General features: G+C 42.3%; 2 protein-coding genes across 4 annotated transcripts in view; both read left to right on the forward strand.

Moving 5' to 3' along the window:
• The first annotated feature begins 579 nt into the window (after positions 1 to 579).
• amer1 (APC membrane recruitment protein 1) lies at positions 580 to 6,883 on the forward strand. The gene is made up of 2 exons (XM_058383690.1): positions 580 to 715; positions 2,512 to 6,883. The coding sequence occupies exon 2, from the start codon at positions 2,621 to 2,623 to the stop codon at positions 5,582 to 5,584; it is 2,964 nt and encodes a 987-aa protein (XP_058239673.1). The 5' UTR covers positions 580 to 715; positions 2,512 to 2,620; the 3' UTR covers positions 5,585 to 6,883.
• Positions 6,884 to 9,410: 2,527 nt separating this feature from the next.
• arhgef9a (Cdc42 guanine nucleotide exchange factor (GEF) 9a) overlaps positions 9,411 to 19,596 on the forward strand; it is a 39,570-nt gene continuing 29,384 nt past the window's right edge. The window contains exon 1 of one of the 3 annotated variants that reach the window (XM_058382870.1): positions 9,411 to 9,708. In XM_058382870.1, the coding sequence (XP_058238853.1) occupies positions 9,694 to 9,708 (15 nt within the window). In that variant the 5' untranslated portion in view covers positions 9,411 to 9,693. Of the gene's footprint in view, positions 9,709 to 10,121; positions 10,208 to 19,596 lie in introns of those variants that run through there. The other 2 variants (XM_058382866.1, XM_058382868.1) reach the window with 2 other exon arrangements.

A 19,596-nucleotide genomic window follows, 5' to 3' on the forward strand; every position in this document is an offset into this window, starting at 1 on the left:
TTGCCTGGTTTAACTCTTACCTGTGTTCCTCTCTGTCCAGGGTCTAAATTAGGTTACAGGATATTTAGACAGCAGGAGGGAAGCGGTTTCTGTCACTCACATGTTTATATACAAATATCACACCTGTTTATATGTATGTGAATGAAAAGCGATGAAATAAAAAAAAGGAGAAATAATGTGTTTTTATTTTACTTTCATCAGCGTGAAATGTGAGCAATGCTTTTAATTCCATTATTTTACCAAACATTTTAGCCTAATACTGCAGCTTAATCAGTGTGTACTGTCACCTGAGAGAGAGAGACGGGGGAGAGGGAGACACAGAGAGAGACAGAGGGGGGAGGGGGAGAGAGATAGAGAGAGACAGATGGGGAGAGGGAGACAGAAGAGAGATATGGAGGGAGGGAGGGAAAGAGAGGGAGACAGAGAGAGAAAGAGAGAGAGACAGAGACGGGGGGGCGAACATGGAGTAGTTTATAATGTATATATCTAAGAGCTTTTCCTCTGTTAAAGGGTTTATTATAACACAGAGCCTCTCACTGACACCATGAAATGATTTCTGTAGCTTGATCTCCTTGTAGCACTACATCTCCCAGGGTGCAACGCGTTCCTTCCGGAAGTGACGCGCCACCAGTCGGTTCAGACGCTAAAGCTATTTTTCCTCCTGCACAGACTGTTGCTAATTGACTCAACTAAAGCAGGAATTAAATATAACACGGTGAGTCGGGTTTTACTCTTGTTTTATTACCATTATATTCTGTTTTTATGGATTTGACGTCCAATTTGTTTTTAGATGCATAACGAAATAAAGAACGGTTAAAATGACTGAAAGTCAGTGTAAGGTCTGTGTAAACGAAGCTTTAGCTTGGAAGCTAACCGAACGAACCGTTAGCGAGGGCTTTGTTGTTTCCTCACCTGCATTCTGACAAGCCCCGCCTTCCTGTTCCGTGATTGGACGCGTTAGAGTCTGCCCGCCATCCAATCGTAGCACAGGAGGTGGGTTAGCGCTAACCAATAGGTTGCGACGGGAGGTTGGACCATGTAGGAATACGGGTGGGCTTTCAGCTGAGGTAAAATAAGGTTAGGCGAATTGTTGCTACAAATAATGTTGGTGTGTTCAAGTGTCTGCTTATCAAATACTTCATCAAAGCTTTCATTTTAAGTCCATTTTAAATGCTGTGTGTGTGTGTGTGTGTGTGGTGTTATGGATCTGTAGTATCGTCTGTATAGGATTAGCTACTGAGAGCTTTTTTTTCTTTTGAGGACTGTGTGTGTGTGTGTGTGTGTGTGTGTGTGTGTGTGTGTGTGTGTGTGTGTTTTGGAGAGCAGTCGCATCACCGCCGTGTGTAAAGTCTATTTAAAGACATTTTTTACGACACACTTAAGAAACTTCACAGAAGATTCGAATTTCATGGTGTTTCTGAGGTGATTTTGTAAATCCTTCACTTTTAGACTGCAGTGTTTCTGATATTCTCTGCTAATAACGGATGCTGTAAGTCTAACTTGATATATAACTAAGATGTTAATATAATAGAGGCTATACGTCACAACACTTTAGCATCATTTGTAAACTTGTGGTCATGACACAGACCCCTGACGAACCTCAGAGGAGCCTGGATGGATAAATGTTCCAGGAATGAAACGAACGTTGATTAGCGACGTAAAATGAAGCCACTTCAGGATCAGAGACGTATTTGAAGTTACACTATGTTACCAAAAGTTTTGGGACACCCCTCCAAATCATTGAGTTCAGGGGTTGGACTCGGCCCTTTAGTTCCAGTGAAAGGAACTCTTAATGCTTCAGCTTCATACCAAGACATTTTGGACAATTTCATGCTCTTTGTGGGAACAGTTTGGGGATAACCCCTTCCTGTTCCAACATGACCACACCAGTGACCAAAGCAAGGTCCATAAAGACATGGATGAGTGAGTTTGGTGTGGAGGAACTTGACTGACCTGTACAGAGTCCTGACCTCAACCCCACTGAACACCTTTGGGATGAATTAGAGTGGAGACTGTGAGCCACACCTTCTCGTCCAACATCAGTGCCTGACCTCACAAATGTGCTTCTAGAGGAACGGTCAAAAATTCCCATAAACACACTCCTAAACCTTGTGGAAAGCCTTCCCAGAAGAGTTGAAGCTGTTATAGCTGTAAAGGGTGGGACAACTATCTATTTCCTTGTTAATACACATAGCCATTGAACTGAGGTGTATTGTAAAGCATTACAAAGACTGTGTTCATTGTGTTCTTACACAAACATGTCTCCCTTTGGCCTCTGTAATTGCTCAGCTGCAGAAATTCCTCTTGGTTCTGTTTAATCAGATTTAATTGGTCCTCATCATTAGCATTAATCAGCAAGAAGTATGTCCAGTCACAATGTTCTTTTAAAAGATGTTCTTTCATTTCCCTTTCATTCCCTGGTTACTCATGGTTCTCCTGGTTTATTCTTCTCGGTCGATGGATGTTTTCAGTGTTTCTATCCTGTCTAATTTTTTTGTTCTTGCTTTTCAGATGTGACATGGCAGAAGATGTGTTTGAAGGACTTTTTCTTAGAGTCCTTACAGCTGCAAATGGGAGAGGTGTCCGTGTCATGATTATATGACTGTAGCGACAAGTCGCCATGGAGACTCCGACGGAAAGCGAGCTGCCTGGTGCGGCCGGTGGTAGCCAGCCAGCAGATGCCATCTCCCCTGATCCTCAGTCTCCCCAGACACCTCCGGCAGGGAAGCTGAGAAAGACGGCCTTCAAGTTTTTCGGAGGAAGAAAGAGCATCTGTATGCTGCCCAGCTTTTTTGTAGGAAGAGGCAAGAGTCAAGGAAGGTGGTCAACTAAAATGGGCGTAACCAAGAGTCAGACTTATGATGGTGTAAGCAGAGCATGCTGGGAAGACAGTGTTCGAGGTAGTGGCGATGTGACTTCCGCAGAGTTTGAGTTCCACAACCCGAACGGCTCCACTGAGCTGCACAAAGCGCAGGAAAGTTTTGCAAAGTCGCAGTCCCTTCCGCGACAGAAGAGAGGACTCCGTGGTCTGTTCAGCAGCATTAGGAAGCACCGCAAAAGCAAAAATAATGTTGAAGCGGAAAAAAACGAGATGCTTGAAATGTCCGCCGCAGAAACAGTGCCTGGAAAGTTGACAAACCTTGGTTGTCATGGTGACAACAGTGACAGGAAGAGTCACGTAGATTTGTCAGAGCCGGACGTGCCTATGGAATCCAACAGCAGCGATTTCACAAGATTGCCTGCCGCTCATACTGACACATGCACAATGGAGGAAACACTAGTGCCTGAGAAAATAAGGAGCAAGGAGAATGCTGGGGAGGAAGAGAAAGAAGAAAAAAATGGCCATGAAGGCCAAGATAAGGCAGAAGAAGAAAAGGAAGGGAAGAAAAAGGTGGGTCTGGTCACATATAGACAACCACTGTCTGCAGACTCTGAGATGGCACGCCTCACTGACCTGCACACGGACTTGCCCGAGGGAGACCTGCCCACAATGTCCACCTCAACTGACAACTTGATTTTCGGAGATGTGTCCTCTCTGAAGAGCTTTGATTCATTGACTGGATGCGGTGACATCATTGCTGACCAGGATGACGTGAGTGTCGCAGAGAGTTCGGTATCAGGTGAGAGAGGAAGTCGTAATGCTGGCAAACGCAGCTCCTGCCTTGTAACTTATCAGGGTGGTGGAGAGGAGATGGCAACTCCAGAAGAAGTGGACAACGAGTACTTGCACAGCCTTTGGGAGTCGGAGGGAAGTGAGGTGTGCTACCTACCATCAGAGCAGACCACCAGCCCATCGTCCACTCCCGATCAGCCGACCAGCTCCTTCCTTGTCACCACCAGCACTAGTGGCAACACCAGCACTAGTCCTCTGGGAATCACGGAAACAGTCCTAACACCCACCGATCTTCTAACTCCCCAGAGTGACCGTCAGGGATCGGTGCCAAACAGTGACGAGGGTTACTATGATTCCACGACACCCGGAGCCGACGAGGATACTCGTGAACGTCCGCAGCAGGAAAGACTTCCCCGGGACAGCTATAGCGGAGATGCCCTTTACGAACTTTTTGAGCCGGACGATCGATTGCTCAGTCCGCCTTTACCTTCAAAAGACAATCGAGGGTTGCTGGGTGGAAACAAAGGTAAAGGAGATCTCCTTTATGCCTTGACATCTGCTGCCTTGGAATCTGGTGCCATGGAGACGGAGGAGGAGCGCCTGAGTAAGATCCAGCATGCCTTGCTGTGTTGCGAGTTGCAGAACCTGAGAAACCCTTCCAAAGATCAACATCTGTATTGTAGCGACCATTTATACAGTGACGCGAATCCTGGCGAAGGGACGTACACAAGCTCAGAAGAGGAAGCACACCATCAGTCTGGATCTAGGCCACTACAAGGATCCCATGCCTTAAAAGAAGTTCTGTCTCATAGCGGGGGTCAGGTGGAGCACAGACCCTTGTACGGACCTACCGCCGATTCGAGGTTAAACACACCAGCCTCAAAGGCAGCAAGCCTTGTAAAAGATGCAGTACTGTATTCCAAGCAAGAAAGGCGTGACTGTTCAGATGACGGCTCTTTACTGCCCACTAGAGGCTGCAGCCAATCAAAGGAGGAGCTGATGGTCTGTTTCTCACAAGCATTGGTTGATTTCACCAAAAACAACAGACTTTATCACAACTCCACAGAGAGTTTGGATGGCTCTGAATCCAGCTCACCGTTTGGACCAAGCTTAAGTGCTCTTCCTGCCATTGTCACATTCGATGTGGTTGACATGGAGAACGAAGGTGAGTGTGAACAGCCAGAGCTGGTAGAGGAAGAGGAGGAGCTGGCGTCTCCGTTTGAGGCGTTCGAAGATGACAGCTGCTATTTACAGCAGGACGCTTTTGCTGAGTGTGATCAGAGAACCTTTGATGCTTATGAGCAAAGTTTGTTGCTTAGCAACGCTTGGGGTATCACAAGCCTTCCCCGGCACCTCAGCCTGGGCCGTTCATGCCCTCCGGTTCCTGCACCGCTTGCTCTGAACCGACGTAGTCGCTCTCTGGATACGGATAGTCTCGAGCTCCAGACCAGCGAGCTTTATGCGTCGCTCGTTTCCCATGGCCATAAGGTGGCCGCTTCCTTCAACCGCAGGAAAAATAGCGCTGATGCGGAAGACCTTTGTGACACGATTCAACAAGGAAGGAACTGGAGACAAGGGCGTGGTTGTGAATTTGACTCTTCTCAGACCCCCATGTCTCAACAACAAAGATCCTTGCATGGTACCCCTTGGATGGAAACCCTGTCGAGTTCTAGTTCTAGCTGTCAGCCAACAGTTAGACCATCACATCTCCCCCTGCAGGCTGCTTACCGTAATAGCAGTGCAGCACGAATCCTCAAAATCGGTGCTGAAGGAGATGGGGTGGCGGTCACGGTGACCGGTGACCAGTACTCTTCAGGAGGACAGTGGAGAAGTCGACCAGTCGGTATTACCCAGGGTATACCTCATCACCGATCTGACCAATCAGAGGCTACAAGAGAGATTACGACCAAGAACAGGAGGACAGAGATGGAGGTGGGATTCCCCACAGCGACGCCCAAACGCAACATGTAAACACCCAGAGAAAAAAAACACACACACCGGTCTCGCGGCCAAAGACACAGCTGGATGTTTACTGACCTTCATGATTTGTATCTTTCGCACACATTTACTGTTATCTTCTTACAGTTATAAGCTATTCTATTTTAGTGATGGTGTCGTTTTTTCTTCTTCTCTCGGACATCGATGATGTCTTTTTATTTGCCATGTTCTTTGGCATCGATGTAGCAGGTGTCTATGATTACATTTGTACAGAAGTTACAACCTTTGTTTTGTGGTTAGCAAGTCGTTTGGACTCGCCGGACAACAGGTAGCACACACATCTGACAGAAATATTTATATGCTTGAAGCTGTGCTAGCGTATTAAAGTTTCTGATGCTAATCCAACGACTAGAAGTCTGGAAACCTTTTTTATTTTAAAGAAACTGACAAATATCGGTTAACATCTTTCAGACCAAACCCCCCCCCAACACTTTTGATAAATTGTCATGTTTTTTCAGTGCTTATTTTTTTTACTTTTAACATTTGTAGTGATCGCGTTTTTCACACTTTGTGGGGACCTTTTTTGGTGAACACAGTGATGCTTGGGATCAAAAAAAAAAACCTTTGAAGTTTTATATGTTGAGATTCTTTTCTTCATTGTTCTTGGACAGTTTGATGATGTTCCCCAGTAGTTAGTGCTTGAGAAGAAGAATCTGTAGCTCATCAACGAGTAATGTTTTACCAAAAAAAAAAAAAGTTAAAAAGTAAGTACACTTTTTTTTTTCATCCTCAGTGGCTTCGAAGTGTCATCAGATCAGTAGAGATGTCTGGAGCGATGCTAAGCTATCAGCTAGTGCTTTCATTAAACGCTGACAAATTAGCCGGGGTCATTTCCTCACTTTCCTCACACTTCATGATGACCAGGTTCATATTTGTGATCAGATGTCTGTTTGAAGGTGTCACCAAAGCCAACGTCATGCACTTACCCAGAGGTTTTTTTCCCCACCTGTTTTCTGTAGTATTTTGTTTGCATTTGATACACTTTCATTGTGATCTGTAAATGAATGCTCACGCTGTTTGGCTAGCGTATATGAGCTAGCTAATACCAACACGAGTTTTTTTTTTTTTTTTTTTTTTTTTAAATATATGGATGTATACTGGCAGACAATGAATGTTTAAACATCAAGTGAAATGTTTGTGGGATTCAAGTAGCTGCCGAACACTACCCTTTATCCATACTGCCTAAGAGTGCTTACACTCTCCAAAAATAATCTGATTCTCAACTGGAAATAAACTTCATCTCAAGTCAACTGAGTGATCTGTGATGTTTTGTCGAATGTGTTCCACTGTTTTTGGGGGGATTATTTTGGGATTGAGCTAAATAAATTGTCTTTATTAGTCATGTATACATTACTGCACAGTGAAATCCTTTCTTCTCATATCCCGTCCTTGGGGGTTGGGGTCAGAGTGCAGGGTCAGACGTGATGCAGCGCTCCTGGAGCAGGGTGGGTTGAGGGCATTGCTCAGGGGCCCAACAGTGGTAGTTTAGCAGTGCTGGGGCATGAACCCCGATCTTCCAGTTAATGACCCAGAGCCTTAACCACTTGAGCTAGCACCACCTCCAGATAATGACATCATCATCGCTCAGCTTCCAGTACTAACTGGAAAAATAACACCACCTGAATATGACTGTGTGTTGGGAATGGTAATCGTTTTCTAAAATTGGTCCTTTAGAGTAAATCCCATAACTCCAAAACTCTAAAATGAACTTGACTTGATCCCACCTCTGTTATTATTTTTTTTAATCTATATTTTTAGTGAGTGGAATGGCCTTTGAGGAGGTTGTGCAGAAACACTGATGAGAGTTCATTAAAAACCATACGGAGCTTGGGGCATCATCCATAGGTTCTTTCACAGGTAATGGCCTCTTGAAAGCAGCAGTTATCTCAGTGATGGGACCAATAATAATCTCATTTAGTGATGAAATCGATTTTAGAGTGGTTTATATGAGCCCTGTGGCTGTGGGCCTGTAAGTGGACGGTCAGAAATTGCCTGTAATCAGGGGTTTTTAAATTGAAGTTTTGGAGGCTGCTAATATACCTGAACGAGTCGAGTAATTAACCAGTCTGATCTGCTGGACAGTGTTTGTGGGTGTAAACGTAGAAAATTGTCTGCCTTTTAGGTCAATAACGTGACAAAGTTCCAGTTCAGTGGGAATGGAGGTCAGAGCTGTCTGCAGGACACTCAAGTTCTTCCATTCCAACCATAACACATCATGTCTGTTTCAGATCTCCAGTCCAAAATTGTGTGATTCCAGAAACTTCAGGAAGTCCATGAACTTTTGGCATAACATTGTGAGCAGTGACCAGTGAAGTGAATAAGACTGATGATCTCCTCATCATGGCACCTGTTAGTGGGTGGGATATATTAGGCAGCAAGTCAACATTTTGGGTCTGCAGTGGTCAGTATCTATCAAAAGTGGTCCAAGGAAGGAACAGTGGTGAACCTGTGACAGGGTCATGGACGGTCGAGGCTCAATGATGCACGTGGGGAGCGAAGGCTGGCCCGTGTGATCCGATCCAACAGATGAGCTACTGTTGCTCAATCTGCTGAAGAAGTTAATGCTGGTTCTGATAGAAAGGGGTCAGAATACACAGTGCAGGATGGGTCAGGGCTGTTTTGGCAGCAAAAGGGGGACCAACACGATAGTTTGGACCTAATTTATAAGGATCATATGGACTGATTATAGGTTGATAAAGTCCTTTTGTTGTAATGAAACTGCTTTTTACATTTCCTGCAGTTCATCTGTTAGTGTCCAGTGTCACCCCAGATGAGGATGAGGTTCCTTTCTGAGTCTGGTTCCTCTCAAGGTTTCTTCCTCAGATCATCTCAGGGAGTTTTTTCTTACCACCGTCACTTCTGACTTCCCATTAGGGATAACATATCACCTTAACTTTATTTACATTTTTTTTCTCTGTTTCTATTCTTCTGTAAAGCTGCTTTGAGACAATGTCCCTTGTTCAAAGAATTGAATTGAAGAAATTGAAATTAAACCGTAATTTAATCTCATTCTGCCCTCTGCTGGGTAAAAGAGGAGCTACTATTCACAAATTTCTCAACTGACCACTGTTAATCACCGCAGTGTTTTATTCCTACTGCCTTTTCACATTCCAGTCAGATACGAGGAATCATTCTCTTTATAGTCTTTATGTCTTTATTTTAGAATTGCTATCTGTCTTTTGTCGTTTCTTTGCTTGCTGAAGTGCAGCTTCGTCTCTGTGATGTCCACAATGTCATACAACATTTTCCAGTTAGTTCTACCAGTCTGTGGAGTTCATTATATTGAACTGAATGACTTGTGAGTTGTTAGAACTTATTTATTTTACGTTTTTTAGTTTGAATTAATTTCTCGTCACACGCAAAATGAGCAGGGTTTATTTACAAATAAAATAGAAATTGACACTAAACTCACAATTTTATTTGTTTATGTATTTATTTATTTTAATTTTTCTTTCTTTATTTATTTTAAAATTGGAAGTTTTCCACTTTTCCAGCTGTAAACAGGAAGTCGTGTTTTGTCTCTACAACTCTTTTAAAAAACTGTTTGTGAATAAAAAGCGTGAAACTAAAGAAAGACGCGGGTTTGGGTGATGGTTTCGGAGCGGAAAGAACACTGTCCAGTTTTTTTCTTTTCAGGTTTCCGGTTTTCAGGTGAAGCTCAGTAAAGACATTCTACTCATTATTTCACCTCCTGTTATTTATTTTTTGCATGTGTAAAGTGTTAGAATAAAGACACACACACACACCTTGACTCCTCAGTATGATGTGCGATGCTGAGTGCGGCTTGAAGCCCCGCCCACATTTTACTCTCAGAGAGAGGCTGGGCGCGAGATAGCGACAGATACCGAAATACCGAGGGAGAGAAAGAGAGAGAGAGGGAGGCGAGAGACACAGAAAGAGAGGGGGAGAGAGAGGGAGGTGTGCAGCCTCCTCTTTTTCTCTCCGTTCTCTCCTTTTCGTTCCTGACCGGACGTTACGTAGGCTATCTCTCGCGCACACACCGCGCGCATCTGCGGGGCTCGGACCTGCGGACGAGAGAAACGGAAGCCGGGGACCGAGCGCGAGCGGCACGGAGCCCGACCATGATGAAGATGATGGTAAGAGCGGCTTTGCTTTTTATTGCTGTTGTGTTCTGCACATAGGCTACATAACCTGTGCGTGCGTGTCGATGACGGTGATGGCGGTGGTCCCTCGAGCGCATGAGCGAGATGCCCGGTAACGGGGATAAAATAAAATGGAGCGCACGGGAGAGGGGGGAAAAAGACTAGCGGTGCATTTGAGTCACGCATTTTCCCCCTCCCAGGTTATCCGTGATGCTGCATGGCGGTGGATGTTGGATGACGGATGTGACCTTGGGGTTTATACGCCGCAATTTTTGTCTTTTACCTTCGTGAAATTTGCGTAGGTAGGCGCACGAGCGCGCGCAAAAGCGGTTAAAAACAACAAAAAAATGACCGCGCGTTACCGGAATCGGTACACATCCCCCCTCCACCCCCCCCTCCATACCGTCCGTTCGCCCGCCCACCCATCCGCACCATGGCAACGGGCGCGAGAGATACCGAGGAGGGGGGATGCCCGGTTGAACGCCTCGAGAAGGTGAATGTCGTCGGTGTATTTTATAGCGATTTTAATGTTTGTTGTTAATGGATGATGATGATGATGATGATGAGGTGGAGCAGAATGAGCAGGAGAAGGATGATGTGTGTGTGTGTGTGTGTGTGTGTGTATGTGTGTGTGGGCCAGTGAGGTAACGTTAAACGCGGACTCCTGCCTCCGTATCCTACGTTTTCATTAATTCCATCTAGCATCTGCTCTCTTTCATCTGTTTATGACCTATTTTCGGTCACGAGCGCTTTAGCGTCTCATCGCGTCTCACAGATGATCAGCTTTTTCTCGACACCATCGCAGATAAAACGTGTTTATACGTCTGGAGCGCTGCTCGAGGACGTGCGGGTTCCGTTAGGCGCCTGGATGACGCGGATCAGGCCTGATGGATTCGTAGAAGAAGAGCTAGAACACCGTGGCCTCGTTGAGACGCTGGAGCCACGGTGATGGTGCGCTTACACTAGTTACCATACCGAGGCCTTAGACACACTGACGCCGGCACTGCGCTGTACGCTTTTGCTTCGTAAAAGAATTCTTTGCTCATGAGTTGAGATTGTGGGTCTCAGAACACATCGTGTGAGTCGCTGATATTATCTGGGAGCGACTTGTCAGAGGTTCTGTAAGTGTGAGTAATCTCAGATCCACAGTGCTGCTGTGAGGATCATCTGAAATCCACCAAGAGGAGGACGGCTTAGCGTGGCGCTAAACTCGAATTGAAATATTCATGTTCAAACCTTTAAAACACTCACCTGTTCACGATATAATAAAAATAATACAAATATAGAACATTACCCGTCTGCATTCCTGAGCCCTTGGACAGTCAGTTGTACAGCTAGCATGCATGCTAAAGGATAAACAACTATCCTAATACCACAAGCTCACTTTGAAGAATGTTGTTGTCTTTAACATGCTGACTGATAAACAGTACATAGCAATTTTCCTTAAACGCCGGATCTAGAGGATCTTCACACCAGATTTTGTTGGAATGTCGCACGTCGTAACGAGTAAAAATCTTTAAAATCACAAAGCAGGCTTAGCTTGGGTAAATTCGCAAATATATAAATAAAGCTGCAGAGATGCTAACAGTTTCGGATTAGCCGTAGTGTTTTACATATTCGATCACCTGGACACTAGAAGATTTTGCAAATGAACATGAAATGCAAATAAAAAAAGAACTTCAGTCAGTTCACCGAAGGGGAAAGGTCGTGGGACGTGAAAGGCATGAATTTGTTTCTGGTGCTGGTGTGTCCACTTCGGCAAAGTGAACACTGACCTGTCAATTCATGAATCTTGGAATCTTGTGAGCTAATAGAGAACAGGCAGAACTGTGTGTCGTCGGTGTATCTCAAAAAAAAACGACACAATGTGGAGTGAAAATCACAGACAAAACAGAAAACAGAAAAAAACAGATAAAACAGATGCCTTCACAGTTATCGTGTCCCAAACCACACACTAGCATACTAAATAATGCAGTTACCATAGTAAACGTATTTTTGACAGTAATCATCAACACGTGTGTTAGCTAAGGAGCTAGAGATTATTTAAATTGAATGTTTTGATTAGTTTTATTAGAGTATTAATCATGATAGAGTTCGTGACATTAAACCTGATCTCCGGTTCTGGTTCCACTGCAGAGGTTGGAAACGAACATTTCAGGGTTTCACGGAAAAAATGAAGCAAAAATCATCATTAAATATTTGTTTAATTTGATTAATTAGTTTGATTAGGTTTAGTTTTTTTGTCACTGGAATTTTCCAACATCCGCGCTAGTTACTTACGCATGCTAAATCTTAGCACACTTACAGCAGGTCACGTGTTGTTTACGTGTCCTGTTCAGTATATAATGAAGCCAGTTGTGTATATTTTGGAGGTCCAGTTGTCATGGTAACTGGGAAAGTTTTGTTACGGTTACCTAAATTCCATGCTAGCTACTGTACACAGATTAGCATCCTGTTATAAAGCTAGCAGTGTTTTCAAATAAATGATTTTACTTTGTGTGAAAATATTTGTTCAGTTTTGTGTTAGACCATCCAGGTGTGTAACCATAGCAACCAGCAGTGAAGTACTGACTGAGTAGTGCAGTGTTTCAGAGTTACAGAGTCTGTCTGTGGAGCAAGAAAATAATAACACTACTTATTTAGCTAGGTCATGGTTAGCAGCTAACTTCCTGTCTAACACACACTATCACACTCTAACACACTCTATCACACTATCACACTCTAACACACTCTATCACACTATCACACTCTAACACTATCACACTCTAACACACTATCACACTCTAACACACTCTAACACACTCTATAACACACTATCACACGCTAACACACTCTAACACACTCTATAACACACTATCACACTCTAACACACTCTAACACACTCTATAACACACTATCACACTCTAACACACTCTATCACACTATCACACTCTAACACTATCACACTCTAACACACTATCACACTCTAACACACTCTAACACACTCTATAACACACTATCACACTCTAACACACTCTAACACACTCTATAACACACTATCACACTCTAACACACTCTAACACACTCTATAACACACTATCACACTCTAACACACTATCACACTCTAACACACTATCACACTCTAACACACTCTATCACACTATCACACTCTAACACTATCACACTCTAACACACTCTAACACACTCTATAACACACTATCACACTCTAACACACTCTAACACACTCTATAACACACTATCACACTCTAACACACTATCACACTCTAACACACTCTAACACACTCTATAACACACTATCACACTCTAACACACTCTAACACACTCTATAACACACTATCACACTCTAACACACTCTATAACACACTATCACACTCTAACACACTCTATAACACACTATCACACTCTAACACACTCTAACACACTATAACACACTATCACACTCTAACACACTCTATCACACTATCACACTCTAACACACTATCACACTCTATCACACTATCACACTCTATCACGCTATCACACTCTAACACACTCTATCACACTATCACACTCTAACACACTATCACACTCTAACACACTCTATAACACACTATCACACTCTAACACACTCTAACACACTCTATAACACACTATCACACTCTAACACACTCTAACACACTCTTTAACACACTATCACACTCTAACACACTCTAACACACTCTAACACACTCTATAACACACTATCACACTCTAACACACTCTAACACACTCTATCACACTATCACACTCTAACACACTCTAACACACTCTATCACACTATCACACTCTAACACTATCACACTCTAACACACTATCACACTCTAACACACTCTAACACACTCTATAACACACTATCACACTCTAACACACTCTAACACACTCTATAACACACTATCACACGCTAACACACTCTAACACACTCTATAACACACTATCACACTCTAACACACTCTAACACACTCTATAACACACTATCACACTCTAACACACTCTATCACACTATCACACTCTAACACTATCACACTCTAACACACTCTATAACACACTATCACACTCTAACACACTCTAACACACTCTATAACACACTATCACACTCTAACACACTCTAACACACTATAACACACTATCACACTCTAACACACTCTATCACACTATCACACTCTAACACACTATCACACTCTATCACACTATCACACTCTATCACGCTATCACACTCTAACACACTCTATCACACTATCACACTCTAACACACTATCACACTCTAACACACTCTATAACACACTATCACACTCTAACACACTCTAACACACTCTATAACACACTATCACACTCTAACACACTCTAACACACTCTTTAACACACTATCACACTCTAACACACTCTAACACACTCTAACACACTCTATAACACACTATCACACTCTAACACACTCTAACACACTCTATCACACTATCACACTCTAACACACTATCACACTCTATCACACTATCACACTCTAACACACTATCACACTCTAACACACTCTAACACACTCTATAACACACTATCACACTCTAACACACTCTAACACACTCTTTAACACACTATCACACTCTAACACACTCTAACACACTCTAACACACTCTATAACACACTATCACACTCTAACACACTCTAACACACTCTATCACACTATCACACTCTAACACTATCACACTCTAACACACTATCACACTCTAACACACTCTAACACACTCTTACACACTCTATCACACTATCACACTCTAACACACTCTAACACACTCTATCACACTCTAACACACTCTATAACACACTATCACACTCTAACACACTCTAACACACTCTAACACACTCTAACACACTATCACACTCTAACACACTCTAACACACTCTATAACACACTATCACACTCTAACACACTCTATCACACTATCACACTCTAACACACTCTATCACACTATCACACTCTAACACTATCACACTCTAACACACTCTAACACACTCTAACACACTATCACACTCTAACACACTCTAGCACACTCTAGCACACTCTAACACACTCTAACACACTCTATAACACACTATCACACTCTAACACTATCACACTCTAACACACTCTAACACACTCTAACACACTATCACACTCTAACACACTCTAGCACACTCTAGCACACTCTAACACACTCTAACACACTCTATAACACACTGTCACACTCTAACACACTATCACACTCTAACACACTCTATAACACACTATCACACTCTAACACACTATCACACTCTATCACACTATCACACTCTATCACACTATCACACTCTAACACACTATCACACTCTAACACACTCTAACACACTCTATAACACACTATCACACTCTAACACACTCTATCACACTATCACACTCTAACACAGTATCACACTCTAACACACTCTAACACACTCTATAACACACTATCACACTCTAACACACTCTAACACACTCTATCACACTATCACACTCTAACACACTATCACACTCTAACACACTCTAACACACTCTATAACACACTATCACACTCTAACACACTCTAACACACTATCACACTCTAACACACTCTATAACACACTATCACACTCTAACACACTCTATAACACACTATCACACTCTAACACACTCTATCACACTATCACACTCTAACACACTATCACACTATCACACTCTATCACGCTATCACACTCTAACACACTCTATAACACACTATCACACTCTAACACACTCTAACACACTCTATAACACACTATCACACTCTAACACACTCTTACACACTCTATCACACTATCACACTCTAACACACTCTATAACACACTATCACACTCTAACACACTCTATCACACTCTATAACACACTATCACACTCTAACACACTCTAACACACTCTATCACACTATCACACTCTAACACACTATCACACTATCACACTATCACACTCTATCACGCTATCACACTCTAACACACTCTATAACACACTATCACACTCTAACACACTCTATAACACACTATCACACTCTAACACACTCTATAACACACTATCACACTCTAACACACTCTAACACACTCTTACACACTCTATCACACTATCACACTCTAACACACTCTAACACACTCTATCACACTCTAACACACTCTATAACACACTATCACACTCTAACACACTCTAACACACTCTATAACACACTATCACACTCTAACACACTCTAACACACTCTAACACACTCTAACACACTCTAACACACTCTAACACACTATCACACTCTAACACACTCTATCACACTATCACACTCTAACACTATCACACTCTAACACACTCTAACACACTCTAACACACTATCACACTCTAACACACTCTAGCACACTCTAGCACACTCTAACACACTCTAACACACTCTATAACACACTATCACACTCTAACACACTCTATAACACACTGTCACACTCTAACACACTATCACACTCTAACACACTCTATAACACACTATCACACTCTAACACACTCTATCACACTATCACACTCTAACACACTATCACACTATCACACTCTATCACGCTATCACACTCTAACACACTCTATAACACACTATCACACTCTAACACACTCTTACACACTCTATCACACTCTAACACACTCTATCACACTCTATAACACACTATCACACTCTAACACACTCTATCACACTATCACACTCTAACACACTATCACACTATCACACTATCACACTCTATCACGCTATCACACTCTAACACACTCTATAACACACTATCACACTCTAACACACTCTATAACACTCTATCACACTCTAACACACTCTAACACACTCCTACACACTCTATCACACTATCACACTCTAACACACTCTAACACACTCTATCACACTCTAACACACTCTATAACACACTATCACACTCTAACACACTCTAACACACTCTAACACACTAACACACTCTATCACACTATCACACTCTAACACACTCTAACACACTCTATAACACACTATCACACTCTAACACACTCTATCACACTATCACACTCTAACACACTCTATCACACTATCACACTTTAACACACTAACACACTCTATCACACTATCACACTCTAACACACTCTAACACACTCTATAACACACTATCACACTCTAACACACTCTATCACACTATCACACTCTAACACACTATCACACTCTAACACACTCTAACACACTCTATAACACACTATCACACTCTAACACACTCTAACACACTCTATCACACTATCACACTCTAACACACTATCACACTCTAACACACTCTAACACACTCTATAACACACTGTCACACTCTAACACACTCTAACACACTATCACACTCTAACACACTCTATAACACACTATCACACTCTAACACACTCTATAACACACTATCACACTCTAACACACTCTATCACACTATCACACTCTAACACACTCTATCACACTATCACACTCTAACACTATCACACTCTAACACACTCTAACACACTCTAACACACTATCACACTCTAACACACTCTAACACACTCTAACACACTATCACACTCTAACACACTCTAGCACACTCTAACACACTCTAACACACTCTATAACACACTATCACACTCTAGCACACTCTAACACACTCTATCACACTATCACACTTTAACACACTAACACACTCTATCACACTATCACACTCTAACACACTCTAACACACTCTATAACACACTATCACACTCTAACACACTCTATCACACTATCACACTCTAACACTATCACACTCTAACACAGTCTAACACACTCTAACACAGTCTAACACACTCTAACACACTATCACACTAACACACTCTAACACACTATCACACTCTAACACACTATCACACTATCACACTATCACACTCTATCACGCTATCACACTCTAACACACTCTATAACACACTATCACACTCTAACACACTCTATAACACACTATCACACTCTAACACACTCTATAACACACTATCACACTCTAACACACTCTAACACACTCTAACACACTATCACACTCTAACACACTCTATAACACACTATCACACTCTAACACACTCTAACACACTCTATCACACTCTAGCACACTCTAACGCAGTCTAACACACTAACACACTATCACACTCTAACACACTAACACACTATCACACTAACACACTATCACACTCTAACACACTCTATCACACTATCACACTCTAACACACTATCACACACTATCACACTAACACACTATCACACTCTAACACACTATCACACTCTAACACACTAACACACTATCACACTCTAACACACTCTAACACACTATCACACTCTAACACACTATCACACTCTAACACACTCTAACACACTATCACACTCTAACACACTCTATCACACTATCACACACTAACACACTATCACACTAACACACTCTAACACACTCTATCACACTCTAACACACTCTAACACACTCTATCACACTCTATCACACTCTAACACACTATCACACTCTAACACACTCTAACACACTCTAACACACTATCACACTATCACACTCTAACACACTCTAACACACTCTAACACACTCTATCACACTATCACACTCTATCACACTCTAACACTCTAACACTCTATCACACTCTAACACACTCTATCACATTCTTTCACACTCTAACACACTCTATCACACTCTAACACACTATCACACTCTATCACACTCTAACACACTATCACACTATCACACTCTATCACACTCTAACACACTCTATCACACTCTATCACACTCTAACACACTATCACACTCTAACACACTCTAACACACTCTAACACACTCTAACACACTATCACACTATCACACTCTAACACACTCTAACACACTCTATCACACTATCACACTCTAACACACTCTAACACACTATCACACTATCACACTCTATCACACTCTAACACACTCTATCACACTCTAACACACTCTATCACACTCTAACACACTAACACACTATCACACTAACACACTCTAACACACTCTATCACACTCTAACACACTATCACACTCTAACACACTATCACACTATCACACTCTAACACACTATCACACTCTAACACACTAACACACTATCACACTCTAACACACTCTAACACACTATCACACTCTAACACACTATCACACTCTAACACACTCTAACACACTATCACACTCTATCACACTATCACACTCTAACACACTCTAACACACTATCACACTCTAACACACTCTAACACACTCTATCACACTCTAACACACTCTAACACACTCTAACACACTATCACACTCTAACACACTCTAACACACTCTATCACACTCTAACACACTCTATCACACTCTAACACACTAACACACTATCACACTAACACACTCTAACACACTCTATCACACTCTAACACACTATCACACTCTAACACACTATCACACTATCACACTCTAACACACTCTAACACACTATCACACTATCACACTCTAACACACTCTAACACACTCTATCACACTCTAACACACTCTAACACACTATCACACTCTAACACACTCTAACACACTCTATCACACTATCACACTCTAACACACTCTAACACACTATCACACTATCACACTCTATCACACTCTAACACACTCTATCACACTCTAACACACTCTATCACACTCTAACACACTAACACACTATCACACTAACACACTCTAACACACTCTATCACACTCTAACACACTATCACACTCTAACACACTATCACACTATCACACTCTAACACACTCTAACACACTATCACACTCTAACACACTATCACACTATCACACTCTAAC

Source organism: Hemibagrus wyckioides, linkage group LG28 (assembly GCF_019097595.1).
Source record: "Hemibagrus wyckioides isolate EC202008001 linkage group LG28, SWU_Hwy_1.0, whole genome shotgun sequence".
Classification (NCBI taxonomy): domain Eukaryota; kingdom Metazoa; phylum Chordata; class Actinopteri; order Siluriformes; family Bagridae; genus Hemibagrus; species Hemibagrus wyckioides.

Excerpts from the sequence above, each read along its gene's own strand:
- amer1 (XM_058383690.1), top strand. The coding sequence starts at position 2,621 with ATGGAGACTCCGACGGAAAGCGAGCTGCCTGGTGCGGCCGGTGGTAGC.